The 16,624-nt window shown below is 39.9% G+C and overlaps 1 protein-coding gene across 1 annotated transcript in view; it reads right to left on the bottom strand.

Moving 5' to 3' along the window:
- Positions 1-4,565: 4,565 nt before the first annotated feature.
- Positions 4,566-16,624, bottom strand: part of ryr2b (ryanodine receptor 2b (cardiac)) — a gene marked incomplete at both ends in the record, with an annotated part of 59,393 nt that continues 47,334 nt past the window's right edge. The window contains 16 exons of the mRNA XM_079229485.1: positions 4,566-4,661; positions 5,595-5,646; positions 7,487-7,587; positions 8,714-8,778; positions 9,059-9,215; positions 10,311-10,445; positions 10,648-10,794; positions 11,141-11,201; positions 12,071-12,207; positions 13,220-13,262; positions 13,464-13,594; positions 13,846-14,058; positions 14,511-14,597; positions 14,675-14,816; positions 15,092-15,153; positions 15,313-16,598. Coding sequence (XP_079085611.1) covers positions 4,566-4,661; positions 5,595-5,646; positions 7,487-7,587; positions 8,714-8,778; positions 9,059-9,215; positions 10,311-10,445; positions 10,648-10,794; positions 11,141-11,201; positions 12,071-12,207; positions 13,220-13,262; positions 13,464-13,594; positions 13,846-14,058; positions 14,511-14,597; positions 14,675-14,816; positions 15,092-15,153; positions 15,313-16,598 — 2,915 coding nt within the window. The remainder of the gene's footprint in view (positions 4,662-5,594; positions 5,647-7,486; positions 7,588-8,713; positions 8,779-9,058; positions 9,216-10,310; positions 10,446-10,647; positions 10,795-11,140; positions 11,202-12,070; positions 12,208-13,219; positions 13,263-13,463; positions 13,595-13,845; positions 14,059-14,510; positions 14,598-14,674; positions 14,817-15,091; positions 15,154-15,312; positions 16,599-16,624) is intronic.

The raw sequence follows: 16,624 nt of genomic DNA, 5'->3' as shown, positions 1-16,624 counted from the left end.
AAGACAATAAATCATATCAATTGGAAAGGAGATGAAGGTGAACAAATATCTAGAGCAAAATGATTTCTCTGCAAAGTTTGGATTACGTTTGGGATCATTGTTTTCCACCGAAAAATGCATTAAAGCACTAAAGTCAAAGCAAATGCTGTGAGTATATAACATATTTGTGCTTCTGTAAAGACGAGAAACAAAAGAAAGAGTCCATATCCCTAAAGCAACTCTTCTAACTTAAAACCCAAGAACTTGCCTTATTGTTCATGCAGGACCAAGACTCTCCTTGTGCATCTGCCTAAGAAGCACTCTGATGCCACACAGCAGCAGACAGGCTTCAAGTGATTTCCTGACAGGTCAGTGGAACTAAGAAAGACAGCGGCTGAACTAAGAACATGACTTTGGAAAGGGGATGTCTTGGGATGACAGCGTGGATGAAAAATAGACCATTACTTAAATGTAATCTCAAAAGGTGCCCTTAAATGCACACGGCGTACTCCCACTACGTGCCGACTGGAGCGGAGGCAAGCAGGAACACAAGCAGTGTGTCTGGCGCCACGCAGCACTCAAAAATCAACGAAATTAGGAAAAAAGACCGCAAAAAAACAAGCAAGCAAGGAAGGGTTGCCCGACACTGCCAAATGTTGAAAACAACAACAATAAACTTAAATTACAGATTCGTAAAAACCCAGAGTTTATGTGCAAAACAGCCACAAGCCACAATCGGAGCCGGGCAGGAGCTCCCAGACTGAAATCAGAGGCCGTAGCGATGCTCATATTTAATTCAGCATACTTGGCTTCAGGTATGAGTACATTCACAGCTGCACTCTCTACCCCACTTTTCTGTCCTCTTGTCCTCTTTTATTGATTTACAAGTTAGAATACATTTCCATGAATATAATTGAGATCAGAGGTTCCCAAACAACCGCAAGTATCAGAGGCGATTTTCAGAATGATCCAGCATATCCGTAATCATTTTTACAGCTGTTGTATGCCAACCTAGAGTAAAAACATCTGACCATGCATAAATCCCACAATCCTCATTGTTGGTTACACATACTGTACATCACCAGCATGTCCTTCAATAATGTAAACCTGAAGGTTATGTTTGATGGATCCGTAGCTTATCGATTTCCCATTGAAGATGCATTTTGCCCGAGGGCCACGCAGATAGATATTATGTATATGTCACTGCCAGGCTCACTAGCTTTCTTACATGGATTGTTTGACACAAGAGAACTTAAGGAACTCCGCAGTGAGGCAATTATGATCTGTTTTTGCAGCAGAAAAAAAAAATCACAAGATGTTCTTTAACGCAATATGATAAGATATTACCTTCTGGAAAGCTCTGCCTATTTTGTATAGTTCAAAGGCTAAAAGCTACTGAGCTGTGCTCCAAAACACATTTTGTAAAACAGTGCATCACAGTGATCTCAGAGGAAGACTTTGAGGTTCGGAAAGCCGTGGTCATCAGGATGGAAGAGATCATAAAGAGGCACCTCTCAGGTTGTTTGCTGGGATGTCACTCAGCCTGGTCTATATTTTCTGCAGCGGCTAGTGTAAAAAGAGGAACTACTTTGAGAAACATTTTAAGAATGTTTCTCAAAGTATTCAAAAAATTCAAGATTTGTTTCTGTACAGCATATTAACTTGTTTCCAGTGATGTTTTGATGTTGCTCCTATTTCTGTTGTTATGGTACAAAAACTTGAATCAAAATTTAAAAACTCCCGCCGTGTCTGGCAAACTGCGGGTGTATTTAAAAATGTATCTGCTCGACCTTCAATAGGTTACAAACACTACATGCCATAACTGCATGCTTAGCCTGGCTTATATTATTTTAGGTCGACGCTTTCAGCACCTACCACTGTGGAAAGGAAATGACATTCCCTCGTGAATGTCAAATAAATCTTAGACAAGTATGTGCAAGTGTTTAATATCAGTATGTCTGGCTGAGAGTTGTTGTTGCAAGGTTGCGACTGAGACAGTGAACTTAATGAACAGCCACGGTGAAAAGGTTACTCCAATGGCAGACATCAGCTGTAAAGTTCACAATAAGTTTCATCCCTGGATTTAAAGAGAAAAACCAGAGATAAAATACATGATTCCCTGCTTCAACATTAGAGACCTGATCTGTGTCATGACACACTAATTTACTGTTCATACTTCAAGCAGACAGTGTAAACTATGCTCCTCAACTTTAACTATCCAGACCTTCTGGCCTCAAACCGCAGGATGGAAAGATCCTGAAGAACAGAGCAGAAAGCTTGGCGGCTGCAAACGGACATCCATCTTATCCACAATATTGTTTGATCGAGCGGATGTGGCAATTACCCGCTGAGTATTTTATAATTTGGGTTGTTTTTTGGGAGTTGAATGCCCTGCTTCAAATACATGATGTTCTGTTAAATCGGCTGGTGGAAGGCTATACCTTCTCTCCTGCAGAGAAGGGTTGGATGTCTGTGGGTTTGGTGTTTTGACAGTTTGATTGATTTTCATACACACTAGAACGGGATAAAATTCCAAATAAATAGAGTTTTGATGATAGAGGTTTTTCCTCATTCCTTGATCTCCCGACTAAGGCTAATATAGCACCTGAACAACTAGTTTTCAGTCTCTGGTAGCTCCGGCAGATATGATCCTGATGAATCCTCACCAGTAACATGGTCTCTAAGGTGCTTATTTATAAATCGTAGCATTATGAAATAGAGTGCTGAAAGATGAATGCTTCTTGGTGCTGTGTGCATCTCTGGTGCTGATATCCTGTTTCCCTCCTTTTTTATATGCACAACAGTTAATTAGAAAGAGTTGACAATATGGTAAAAATAATCAGAACGTTCATTGGTATTTAAACTTTGATATAAGTAACCTAATCTGTTCAGTATTTACTGAGTTGTAGTTCCTGTAGCTTGGAAACCAAAGAAACAATAGTGGAACTATGAGGCTATGATGTGGAATGATGATGATGATGATGATGATGATGATGATGATGATGATGATGATTTGGAACGATGTGGTGACACTGCTCTTAGACAGCAGTAAAGGATGGTGAAAACAGACTGTCTAACAAATATTCATACTCATGTCCACATGGCATATGAAGTGACAGATCATGTAACTTGTTCCCCAACTCCATTCCAACCCAGAGGCTTTTCCCAATTCGATACAGAGCACGAGACAATATATTTTCTAAATCCCTGACTATCCCACAGAAACCAGATGGAGACGCCTCCCCCTTTTCATTGTTTCTAACCACACCCCACCATGTCATCAGATTCTCATTTTCATCTCTAATGTGGAGTAATCAAAACTGTTTGCAGAAAGGTGAGCAGACACTTAGGACCCATCATTCAGCAAGAAACTGAATGCTAATTATATATTTCATCATGTCTCGCATCAGAGATGTCTCTCACACATCGCATAGTTCGACTGATGACAATGTACACCACTATAGCACTTTAATTGGGGAAAGCGCAGGCATCAAGGGCCCAATTTGTACTAATTAAACAGAAGCAATTTTATATTCTAATTAAGTTTAATTATTGCTTAATTTGTTATTATTTCCTTTTTATTTAGTTCCTCATCTATTACCTGGCCACCTTTTTCTTCTCCAGTCGTCCAATGAGTTGTGACCATGCTTACAAGTCATAACTCCAAAGCAACATGAATACATATCAAAAGCAGACCGTGTCTAAACCCAGCTTTCAACCTTTGCATAACGAGGATAATATCTCTAGGAGGCCGTCCCGAGCCTGTCATCCCGCTGTTCAGCTCTACGCACACATGCACAATCCCTGTGAGTTTTTAACAGTTTAACCAAACTCGTCACGCTCCTTTAGTCAATGAGTCAGAACCGAGGATTCCCCGGAGACTTTCTCGTTCATCGGAGGTCGCGGGGAAGACACGTCATTAAGTTCGATGATCCGCTTCCACGGATACATTCTGACCTGAGCAACGGGACACCTGCCGGCATGCTACATAGTGGCTGATAATGAGGAGGGAACAGAGCTTTAGATGAGGGACGAGACCCGAAAGATGGAGGGGGAAAATAACAAGAATAAGTAGCAGGGGCCGGAGGAGGAGAGGGATCCTGCAGAGAAGAACACAGTAGACAAGAAGGGATCGCGAAGAAACAGGGAAGAGGAGGGTAAATAGAACAAATGCCAGAGGGAGAGTGTTTATCTGCATGTCACACAGGGGGAAGGATGGGAGGCTGTGATGAGAAAGACAAATCACATCATTCACAAAACATGAGCTACACAGAGAAACAAGAAGCCAGCAAAGTGCCGCCAAGCTGAATTTGCATTGCCAACTTTGAGATAATGATTTTTTTTTTTTTGTAGACCCAAGAAACGAAAAGAGACTCCCAAAACAAACAGCACATTGATTTTGTACCTGAACATAGCATGTGGTCCACATTCTTTAGTCATAATGTAATACATTTAATGTGCATAAATATAAAGCATACTTTGTGGGGAAATCAGTCCAAAATCAATAGTGCACACACACAAAAGTCAAGCAATTTAGTGAGTCGGAGGGCATCAATCAGGATGGCTTCGGTGTGGCGGCTTTAGGTTCATCCCAGTTGATCCTCATATTGCTTACGGAAACAGTCTCCCACAGGGAAGAATTCCCAGCAACGTTCCTGGTACATTTTCCACACATAGGATTCCTGGCAAAGACAACAGAGTTGTAGTGTATCTTTAAGTCATTAACTATGCCACACGTGTCCATGCTTCAGTAAAATAAAAATCTCAATAATGTCCACAAAAAATATTTCAAGTTCTTCCAATATTTGTCTGGCCTGCCGCAGAGACATTTTCCACATTCCACCCGAGCGGCTTCCTCTGAGAAAAACACCACGCTGAAAGAATAAACAGCTTATCGAGGGATGAGTCCCAGAACCCAACTCCATTTGGAAATCGCACCCAATTGTCCGACATTATTCAGGAAGATCAAATGTAATAGTGTCTTCCTTTAATCAATTCTGCAGCATCACTTTCAAAATAAACTCTGTCCAACCAAGATAATTCCAAAATATTCCAAATAATAATGGGTCAATTATCATTTGTATATTACATTGTGCAGCATTTAGAATTCAACCTGTCCTCATCTTTTCTAACGGACACCGCTTTCATAAGCACAAGAAAGAAACAAAAAGTTGCAGCTCTTTAAACGTAGTGAAAAACTGTTTTGTCATTAAAAATATGTTATCGTGGAAAGCTCAAACAAATAAATGTAAATACCGCCCACTTCATATTTATAGCTGTAATACCGCAATGGGTTATGAGTAAAAAAGAGACATTATAATCGTGAGGAGTATGTCTGGCGTGTGCATTATCATAAAATATGTGCGTGTCAAGCCTGATCAAGCTTGTGAGAGACAGAATGAATACAGATTCTGTCTTAGTTGAAAAGGTTACACTACAGCTTTGTCATGGCTGAAATAAATAGGTCGCTGAGACACGAACCGCAGTAGAAGAGTTTCGTCAGGATTGTGGCATTTGGCGATGACAGTTGAATTGTTCAAGAGCGTTAAAAGGAGCACACCTTGCTCTTACTTTAATTGGATCATGCAATAAAACACAAGAGATGACTACTATACCTGCCCTGTGTGTTCAGTTTCATCCTTGTTAATAAGGTACATCAGAAAAAATCTGTAGGGACACAGAAGATGGAATTCATGAAGCGGCTCACATATCTCCCACATGGAGAACGTTTTAGCATGCAATTAAGATTGTGTGCACAAATCCAGGGATTTTGGTGATTATGGAAACAGTTGTTAGGTATTACAAGTGGAAATACAGCGAGAGATAATAGCTACATTCTGAGAAAAAAGGTGTTTTGCTTGGAAGTATGTGATGATTGATGAGAAGAATGAAGCAGTGACTTGCATACATACATATACACGTACATAAATACATAGACACGAGGAGGGAGAAGTCCACCAGTGAGTGGATGCAAACACATCGAAGAATCCATATTAATTCAGTTTAAGAGGCGCTTGCCAATAGCAACTACTGATTTGGCAACAGTGCGGCAACACGTCCCAAATGTTTTCGAATTTTTGCTAAATTCAAAGAAAATTGTGATATGATAAATTATATTTTCTGCCTTTAAGACATTTAGCTCGACACAAACATTTTCTCATTTCCACAAACATTTCACCCTTTTTAGATAGATAGATAGAAAGATGGATAAATACTTTATTCATCCCCAAGGGGAAATGTGTTTGTCGTAGTAGCAGCTTACAGACAGAAAAATAAAAATAACAGGGATGAAAGATATATACAGCAAAACTCAATATGTACAACGAAACAGCAGAGAGTATTCATTTAGGAAATTAAATTAAACAATAGACAAAGTGCAAAAATGCAAAGTATGTGAAGTGTAGTGTATATGAAGTGTATATAAACATAAACATGTACAGTGAGTGACAGACAACAAAAGCGGTGCAAGGGCTATTGATGTTGATTAATTAATTTACAGAGGATTGATCATTTATCTTTCTGTAATGATTTTGGGTTTTTGTATCATGATTTCCTTACAGTAAACAGGGATTGTTATATTTTACTGTCACACTGTTTGCAATCAAAAATGCTTCTATGGATGCTGAACGATGTGCGTCCTGTGATGAATTCATCTTTACCTGTTTATGGCTGTATTTGTATGTCGATGGGGCTTATTGACATATTTAAGCATTACGGCCCAAAACGCAAAAACGCTGCTTCCTCTCCAGAGTTTGGTCCTAAGCACAAAGACTGTGGTGTGCAGCGTTTTGCCTGATTGTCATGACGACCTCAAAATGAGATGATGTTTACCAAAGCATATATTATTAAATTATTGATATCATGAAACAAGACAATGGTTTGAATCTGAATTATAAATGCAAGTGCTAAGAGGTCTATTAGGGGAGATGAACATAATACTGCTGTTCATATTTTACACCAAGAATAGGCCCAAAGGTGTTTAGAAGAGGATAATGATTTATAGGGATAAACTGAACAGCCAAGAGGATGAATGATTGTCTAATAGGAATACTGATGGAGGAGTCGTTTATTTTTATGTTCTTTTCTTTGTTTCTCATAAAGGTTTAGTGATGGTGGAGCATGCAGAATAGTTTGGGGGTAAGATCAGTCCTAATATTAAGAAATGCACACAAGAGGATTCTTTTTTTTTTGCAATGCACACACAGATAATAATATTCTAATTAAAAAAAAAAAAAAAAAACAGAGTGGGCATCTCATTGGCTTCGGATAATTCCCTGTTGGGGGGGAAAACTATTTTCTGAATCCTTCTGTCTATTTATTCACACTGCGACTGATCTGACCCCAGAGAATATTGAAGCCGCTCGACGTCCGTCAAAGATAGAATCACAAAGGCCAGCCTTTTTAGTGACAACATATCAAGTTGTGAGTGTTAGTATTTATAAAATGATGAGGGGCCGAGGCATTGGCAATCTGAGACGTTACAGTAGTGAGCATGAAATCAACTCACAGATAGTTGGCCAAGTTGTGCTCCTGCAGAGTGTGAGTCTCGAAGCCATGAGGGACTGTATCAAAGTACTCACTTCCTATTCCACATACAAAACATTTGGTCTGCAGGAGGAGAGACGTGAGACATGTAATGATTCATGAAACAGGCTGGAACAAACACAAAGTCCTCTCGAGAATTATAGAAAATAATAAAATAAAGTCCAAAACTTTTAGATCAGAGGCCTTTTGTTTAAGTGCTCCGTGCCTCAAATACGGCATTTAGTCTGCTAGTATAACAAAATGACACCTTTAAAGTTGTTTCTTTTTACAACAACACTCAAAGGACGCCAACAAAAGGCAAAAGACTGTAAATAAGAGCAACTCAACACTCCCAGGATTACTCGCTGGCTGCCAGGTTTTCATAGGACACAGAGGCCATATTTGCTGGGGATTTGCATCATTTTGCAGAGCAGCTTGTCAGACAGTCCAAACTGTCTCGTTGCCTCAGTGGTCCAGCAATCGACTACCTGCCTGCCTCTCCTGCAACTTTGGACTTGTTTGTCTATTGCTGATTATCTGCCTGCTAATGAAGTCTCTTGTAACCTCGCTTATCCTACCCGCAGAGTTTACTCTGGTAGGGTTCTGTTCACATCTGTTGTAGCCTTTAGGGGCTGATGTATGCACTCACTGTAGCTAGGAATTAAAAAGACGTGCATCTTCATTTGTATTCTATTGCATCTACTTAGCTCCAAATAGACATAGATTCTCTAACAACACCACCTTGTGTTTGCATGCAAACAACAAATTGTGTGACAAGAGTAAATCAACCCTTAGAGAGAGTTCTGAGGAAATAACGAGAGAAACACTGTTGTTTTTCACTGATCAAAGTTTCTGTAATTATTATCCACTCATCATTCTGGAGGAAGAGATAATGGTATCCTTTCATTAAGTCCAATGATATGATTGTTTCCTGTGACATGAGCTCCCACAACAACTGAATCTACTTCATCTTGTGCACACACACACACACACACACACTTAATTTACAAATGACCTCAAGCTTACTTGGCTACTGATGTCTCCTGCTGTCTTTGTATCTAAACCTCACACAGCATTACATACTATACTACTGCGATTCCACACAAAATATACTCAAAAAGACACAAGTGGTGTACTTGCCTATTCAAATATGTGTGCATACATAGAAGAGAGAGTGTTTGTGTGCATGAGAGAAAGTGTCAAACCTCACCTCCATATCCTCTTTCACCTGCTCCTGCTGGTCACGAAGCTCCCCAAAGGCATCAATTATCAAGCCTGGATACAAAAAAAGGTTACAATTGTGTGTGTTAGTGTCCCTGTTTGTTCATAGGTATGTGTGTGCACTGCTGTGCTTGTCTCTGAGTGACAGATGTCAGTGAAACTGAAGGACTTGGTGGAATAAACAGATACTTTGTTTCCAATTCCGTTCCGCATGAAAAATTCATCAAACATGTTTGAGTCAAACTAGGGGAATAAAATGTATTTGTGTGCGTCATTGTAAAAACGTGTGGAATGCTGAGCCGTATTTGTGAGACAAATGTGGTGTGTGACTCACCCTGGATGATGGCCAGGAGGATGACAATGACAAAGAAGAAAAACGTGATGTCGAAGACGATGCGTTCCACCTCAAAGTCGTCTCCAGCAGGGTCCTCGATCTCGTCACCGATGCCCCCGCCCGCGCGCACTCCCACATACATGTGGAACATGTAGCACTGACAAAAAAACAAAACATTTTCATGTATCGTCTAGTATGGTATGCTTGCCACTTCAGGTTGAGGACTCTTTTACCAAAAGTTATCCAGCAGCCATTTTCTCTTGCTTTCTGCAGTTTCACAAGTGTATGAGTTAATGGGGGAAAATGTAAAGTATCGAAGAAGCAAAAGCTACAAAAACAAGAATGATAATGTATTCAGTTTGTCTCCATGCTGCTGGGAAGGCTTCTTGTTTAAACATTTCAAACAAGAAGCAGCATTATTATACAATTTCACAGAAAAATTGAAGGTTTTTTTTAATCAATATTCTTTGCCTCCAAGAGTATTTCCCCACAAGGAGTTTATGTAGGCATATGAGGCAAGAATAATTAACATTCTTGTTGTCTAGAAAGACTGTACGGAGCTTTTACTGCCAGAGCCAAGAATGATTGCAAAGAATGACAAGTAACTTGAGCAAAAACTAAATGTTAACAGTAAAGAGTAAGGATTCTTTGCATTAATATTGTTTGCCTTTGCATCGTATTTGTCTAAAACATTGCTGTGGTGGTGTTGTTATGATGGGATAGGAATTGCAAATCACTGTTGCTAAAGTGCTGCTGCGAGTCCAGCGTAAACAAGAACACATTGAGTGATTTAACGTAATACTCCCTGCCACCTATAATAGTAGGGTTTTATTCAAATGCTATCGCTGCCCATCTGCCCGCTTATGTGAGTGACAATGGAGTCCACATTAGAATAGAGCAGGCGGTGGTGTTAATGTTGTGAATAGTCATATGAAGAGTGTTTTCTACTCATGTGTCCATCATTATATACCAAAGTAGTGGAAGGACGGAGACGAGAGGCTGGGATCACTGTCTGAATCCTCCTCTACTCTCAATCTGAAGAGGAAGAGTGTGTGTGGCTGTGTTTGTGTTAGAAAGATAAACATCGAGATATATATATATATATATATATATATATATATATATATATATATATATATATATATATATATATATATGTGGAGGGAAAGACTGCTACGTGTGTGTGTGTGTGTGTGTGTGTGTGTGTGTGTGTGTGTGTGTGTGTGTGTGTGTGTGTGTACATTTAACTCACAGTAAGCATGTCATTGCACTTCATGTCTCGGGTGTCCTTGTCGTCACTCTTGTTGTAAAACTTCCTGAAGAAGTTGAAGGCCACAACGGTGTAGAGATAGACCACAACCGCCAACAGGCCCACCGTGAGGGCCAACTGACAGGCACACACATAATTAGAAAGGGATAGAGACAGAGGCAGATGGGCTTTAATACGCTTCTTCATCTTGGAAAAGGCCCAATATAACCCCACAGCACGAGAGCAAACATCAGATGCACATGTGAGCACACATTAAGACAGATGGATAGAGAAATAAAGACAGACAGACACACACACACACACACACACACACACACACCTGTTTTCCATTGTGTGTGACAGAGGAAAGGATGGTACGAAGTGTCTTAAAGCCCATGGCTATGTCCAAAAGGTGGGCGGCGAAGAAGAAGTTGTTATAATGACCCAGAACGGACATGGCCATGTACCAGGCCAAGTACAAGAAGGACTGTGACACACACACACACAAGGACATACACACATTAAAAACAGGCAATATAGATCACCAGGAGCGATAGCAAGACAAATGTGTATTTTAGATAAGGCAGAATTACAGGATATTACCAACATCACTCCTGCAACATGTGTAATTGTATTAAACAGAATCTTAGCACAACAGAACAATAGATTAAACAAATGAGGGTTAAGTCATAAAATATCAGATACGTTTGACACACACTGCTTGGTCATATTATATTATCTGTTAATATAAATTGCAGGAAGTGAAACCTTTATCTTGGCTTTGTAGGAACAAGGCACACAACCAATAAAGTATTAGACACAACGGAACTTACATTATCAGTGAACACGACTCCTAGTTTCCAGACCTGGTACTTAATGTCAATGGAGTTGAATCTGAAATAATCACGATGGTAAGAAACCGGAAAGCAAAGCCAAAATGTCTGCTGTTAAAACCCAGACCCTTGTTGTCACAGTGTCTTTTCTAAAAAGGCCCGTCTGTTATGCGTCTTCATTTCAGAATGTCCTGTTCCTCCTCAAGTGCAACATTCTGTTCTAGGACCTTCGTTTGTGTGGCCACCCCTGTTAAGTAACACGCACATACACTCGCATACTCAAAAAACACATTGAGAGAGTATGAGTGAAATGGCTATTTATAATTAATGACAGCAACAATCCAATCGTTGCACATGTTATTTGAATATGTAGCTAACAAGACCGAGACAAGAGCTGGATAAGCAGTAAACAAGCAGTCGTGTTAATGTTCATCAGATGGGTCATTTAGGACCGCTACAGTGCAATATATTGGAGTGAAAGCAGTGCTGATTTCCTTATTTGAACATTTCTCTCATTATATCAATCGTTTATATGCAAGCATACACGCACATCCTCTAAAGAAGAAAGCCACACTGCTATCACCATTGCAGGCTGCTTTGAGTACAGCTACCTACACAACTGCATACTATGATACCTTTCAAAGGCCGGCAATATTAATTATTCATACTGATGTTTATATAATAAAAAATAAATAAATAAAGCAATAAAAACTGTGTCTTTTGATGTGTTATGCCTCAATGTGTGACAAACATGAACAAGAAAAAACTATTAAAATGCTATTCTATTAAATAATCCACTATGTGTGAACTGTGTACTGTGTGAAATGGAAACTGCATACAATTCAAAAATAATTAAGAGACTAGGTTGCTGCTGTTTCCCGCAAATTATTTTGCAAGGTGGCAAGACTTTTTCTTTATTTTTTTACTTACAGAGCACTCCAGGAAGCTTGTCTTTTGAGTCTCCTTCTCTCGTTTCTCTCAGAGCTAAAGTCTAATCCAGCTCGGTCCAAACCGAGGAGTTCACTAATCTTCTCACAGCCGTAAAAGTCACCATACTTATCCATCACCTGTGCGGGCAAGAAGACAGGTTTACATAAAACAATAGTCTCTCCTGTTGCTTTTCATCTGAATAAAGCATGACAGGAAATAGCAGGAGGTAAGAGGCTGAATTATTCTGCACAGTCTGTGCAGTAATGAGATGGCAGCGTAGTTCTGCTGACAAGATAATAAGCTGCTGCTTCTGAACGCAACTGAACAAAAAAAAGTCAGGATTTTTTTATACCTTTGTTGCCTTTACATGACTTTAAAAGGCACAGTGGTTATGACCCCCACAGTTGCATGTTGGTTGTGTAAATGGCTGGTGTGGATGCAACCTGACAATATATCAATAATTAGTATTGATCGAGGGATAATTAACTTTTTACCTTCCTACTAAAATGTGAGTATGTACAGTAAACCATGTCTAGCAAATATTTATTTAATCATATCAGACAGATGCAGTTTCTCCTCCTTGTGCTGCTGTGGCTGTAACAGAATTGATGTCACTTTATAATGTTTGAACAAGAGCACTTCAACGTATGGGAAGCAATATCTACATCCTCCAAATGCAAAAAAGGATTAGCAGAAACACTTCACAGTAGGGTTGAAATATGCTTCTTTGCAGCCATCTGAAGGCCTTCAGATGATTATGTCTGGCTCTCCTGATTTTTTATCCATCCGAGAACTAATCAAATCAGGTAAAGAATTGTAGTTTAATTACACAGCCCTGCTTTTCAACCTTCGCTTCTTAAATCTAGTTGAACAATCTCAAAGTGGATGAAATGTTCTGAAAGCAAATACATTTCTTCATCACGCGAGAGGCAATCTGAATGAGGAAGCTAATGTTACCCTATCGCTGGAGACAATAAAATTGTTTTGGTGAATAGGGGAATAATTACACCTGCCATTAAATGGATCATTACATTTTAGTTAGTTTTTTAATGAAGTGTCACTAAGTGAAATATGCACACAATTAAATACATCCACAAGCACATTTAGAATAAAACACATTTTAAAAGTCTAAGCTGTAGAAGATTTCACCTTTCTCTTCACAAATTTATCCCAGTAATTACTTGGAAAGGATCTGAAAAGACAACAAAAAAAAGAATCACAAAATATTTTGAGAGAAAATATATTGAAAAACAAAAACTGATACATCGCTGTAATTGAAACATTTCTGTCGTGTAAAAATTGTAGCATGAATATTAATAGGGGCCTTTAAGTATTAAACATGTGTGATGTAAATATGACATCGGCACAGCTGATCATGTGGTTATGAACATACGGTGTGTTAATGACCAGTCTGTCCCATTGCCCTTTGATGTCCTCCTCAGGGGGCTGCTCGATCACATACAGCCCGTCAAACTCCAGCTTCCGTGCCACTTCCTTCTCACGTTTGAAGATCACCAATGGCACCTGCCGATCAAATGCACGACAGTGACGCCGTAACTTGTTAATTCAACACTCGTGTTGAGTTGGTAAAACTTCAAATACCTGAAATGAGCTGTTTAAGTCAAAGCCTGTATTTGTTAATAATGTGCGAAATTGTCAATTCTTCAGTGGTTTTAAAACAGAGCCTCGGTCTATATGATGGAGAGAAACTAATTCAAAGAAGGGAAATGGAGTCATAATATATCTGCAAAGATACACACGCTCGAGCAATGTACCTTGAGGCAGTAGTAGCCGATAATACAACAGAAGGAGATGATTGTGTGAGCTACAGCCAGGAAATGGAGCGACGGTTCCATATATCCACTGCTCTCCTCCAGCACAAAATAATCTCTGCCCTTGTTGTCGTCGTTACCAGCGGAGTCCAGTCCATCATTGTTAACAGATGTGACGACGCCTTCCTTTTCTTGTGATGCAGGCAACGATGCTACCTGGGAAGACAGTAAAAGACAGAAAGAAGGAGCGACTTTACGAAAGTCAAATAGGCATTCTTTTTTATTTTATATGAGAATCACACAATATAATGGATTACGATAGGACAGCACCAAACTATAGCCTCCAAAACAAGTCCTCTCTGACACAGTAACTGGTGAAAATACATTGTATTGTTGACATTGGTCCAGTTGCTGCTAATGTTGACTGTTGACTGTGTAGTTTATGACACAGGTAAATCCCGTGTTTTTTACAAAATATACTTGAGTAACTACAGCTATCTCAACACGGCTGAATAGTTTTTTCTGCTATATTAATTCTCTGAACATGAGATAGAGCACCTACATTTCGTGAGTACAGTACAGTACTTTAGTAGAAGTACTTAATTCATTTTAGAGTTGGATACCAGTGCAAATGTAATTTAAAATAGTCTTCACAAGCAAACTCTCACCTTGTAGAAGAGGAGGATGAAGTTGATTGCAAAGGCAACAAACAGAGCCAATAAGCGCATACTGTAAAACTTTCTTGCAAAGTAATTCTGGGGGGGGGGAAGAAAAAACATTCAGCGTCGATATCTGTATGCATAAGCATGAGCGAGTGTATTTGCAAAATTACCAGCAGGCTTTTGTTATGAGTGATTATTTTCTCCCACAAGGCAGAGTGTTGGCTCTCTGGTTCCTCTGACTTATTATATCCCTTGACTTTCCATCTTGCCTCCGCTTTCTCTTTCCCAGTCTTCTTCTCAGTTTCCTTCCCTCTGCAAAAAGTACAATCACAAACATACAGTATGTGATGAAATCAAACTTTTACTTCTTAATAACTTCAAGTGTCTTTTTGTTGAAGTCAGACACAAACACCAGTCCTTATCTTGACAATGTAGATATTATTGTTTTCAGTCTGTAATACTAAGCGTAATGCAATGCAATGCTATTGATATCATTTTCTACTTGAATTGACATCTAATATTTAGAATGTTATAAGGAAGTTACATATTCCCTCTTTAAGAATTGAATAGGGAAGCAAGAGACTCACTTTGTGTTCTGTAATTCAGGCATCATCTCATCTCTTGTTTTTTCCTCTGTGGCGGAGTGGGCCTTAAGTTGGAAAATAGAAATTAAAAATTGATACCAATCAGTACAGTATCAAAGCAATACAAAACTAAAGAAAATGATGCTGAATAACACTTGTGTGAAATACAACATACATAAGTTATGAACATCGTCTCATATCCAAAGATACAAATGAATACATACCGTCCCCTGATGCTTCTCAGAAATATCAGCAGAGGCAATCGTTTTGGAGCTGTTGAACAGATGAGTCAAACTTGCAGTGAGGTCTTGTGTTATAAGTCTGTATTGACCTCCCTCCTTCTTCACTTTGAGGCCAAATATGTCTGACAGGGCATCCATCTCCCTGGGGGAGGTCACAGCTGCCACATTCCCCAGCTCCCTCAATTCTCTCTGGGAAGAGAAACTGGCAGAGTCCTTCCTGAGCCGACCCACACCACTTGGCACCTCCATGACCTCATCAAGAGTTGGCTCAACAATACCACCGAGTAAGTCCGATACCCTCGTCCTTTTGGCTGCCTCTATGAGCCCACCACTGATGAAGGATATGTACAGTACATATGAGATGCTGCTAATTACAACACGAATACAGCGGACCTGAGCCATTACAATGAATCTGAAGAGGAGAACCGCTGACATGAGGACATCCTTCAGGGTCATCTTCATCACTGTCTTCAGGTTTTTGACGGAAAGTAAAGATATCAGGAATAACAACCAATAATGCAGGAAAAACATCCCTTTGTTGCCCACATCTTCATCTTCACTCTTTTCTTCTTCTCCTTTATCAGCATGCCTCTCTCCAGTGTCAGAGCCGGATATCTGGGCCGCCAGCTGCATCTCAAAGATGGTGTCCTCGCAGAAATTGACAAACATCTCCATTTTCTCCTTCTCTCCACCCTTAGTGATCACATCAAAAATGAACTGCCTCTTGGACTCTTTGACCTGCGGTTTCTCCCACTGTGTACGGCTGGATTCACTGATCTCAAAGTAGACACGTTCAATGCGCTTCCCACCGCCGAGGATCTCAATACGTCCGAGATAGGGCTGGAAGTACGTCAAGACACACTCTGCCAGTTCCAAGAATGCCTTAAGTCTGGAATCGTTGGGCATGTGTTCGGACAAATTGGTGAGGAGAACGGCGATGCTGAAGCCGATGTCTTTGGCAGGCTCGTGGAAGCGATCCACAAAGGCCTCATAATCCACAACGTCACTATCGTTTGTCTTCATGCAGGAGAGGAGGAAGTGAATCTCAGATTGGGAGAAACGCTTGCAGTTTTCCATGGCTTTCTGGAAGTCCTTCCTGGAGATGCAGCCCTTATGATCCGGGTCGTACTCTTTGAAGGCATCTGAAGAGGTGAGGTCTTTAAGTTTGAGGAAAATGTCAAAGAAACGAAGAATCATCTTCACATTGCCTGATGATTCCACCAACATATCCACCATCTGCTTTCCGATAGTTCCATTAACGACAGTACCTGTATTGTAGAGTGACCAGCAGAGA

Source organism: Taurulus bubalis (genome assembly GCF_910589615.1).
Source record: "Taurulus bubalis genome assembly, chromosome: 14".
NCBI lineage: Eukaryota > Metazoa > Chordata > Actinopteri > Perciformes > Cottidae > Taurulus > Taurulus bubalis.
This window is presented reverse-complemented; position numbering and strand designations above follow the sequence as displayed.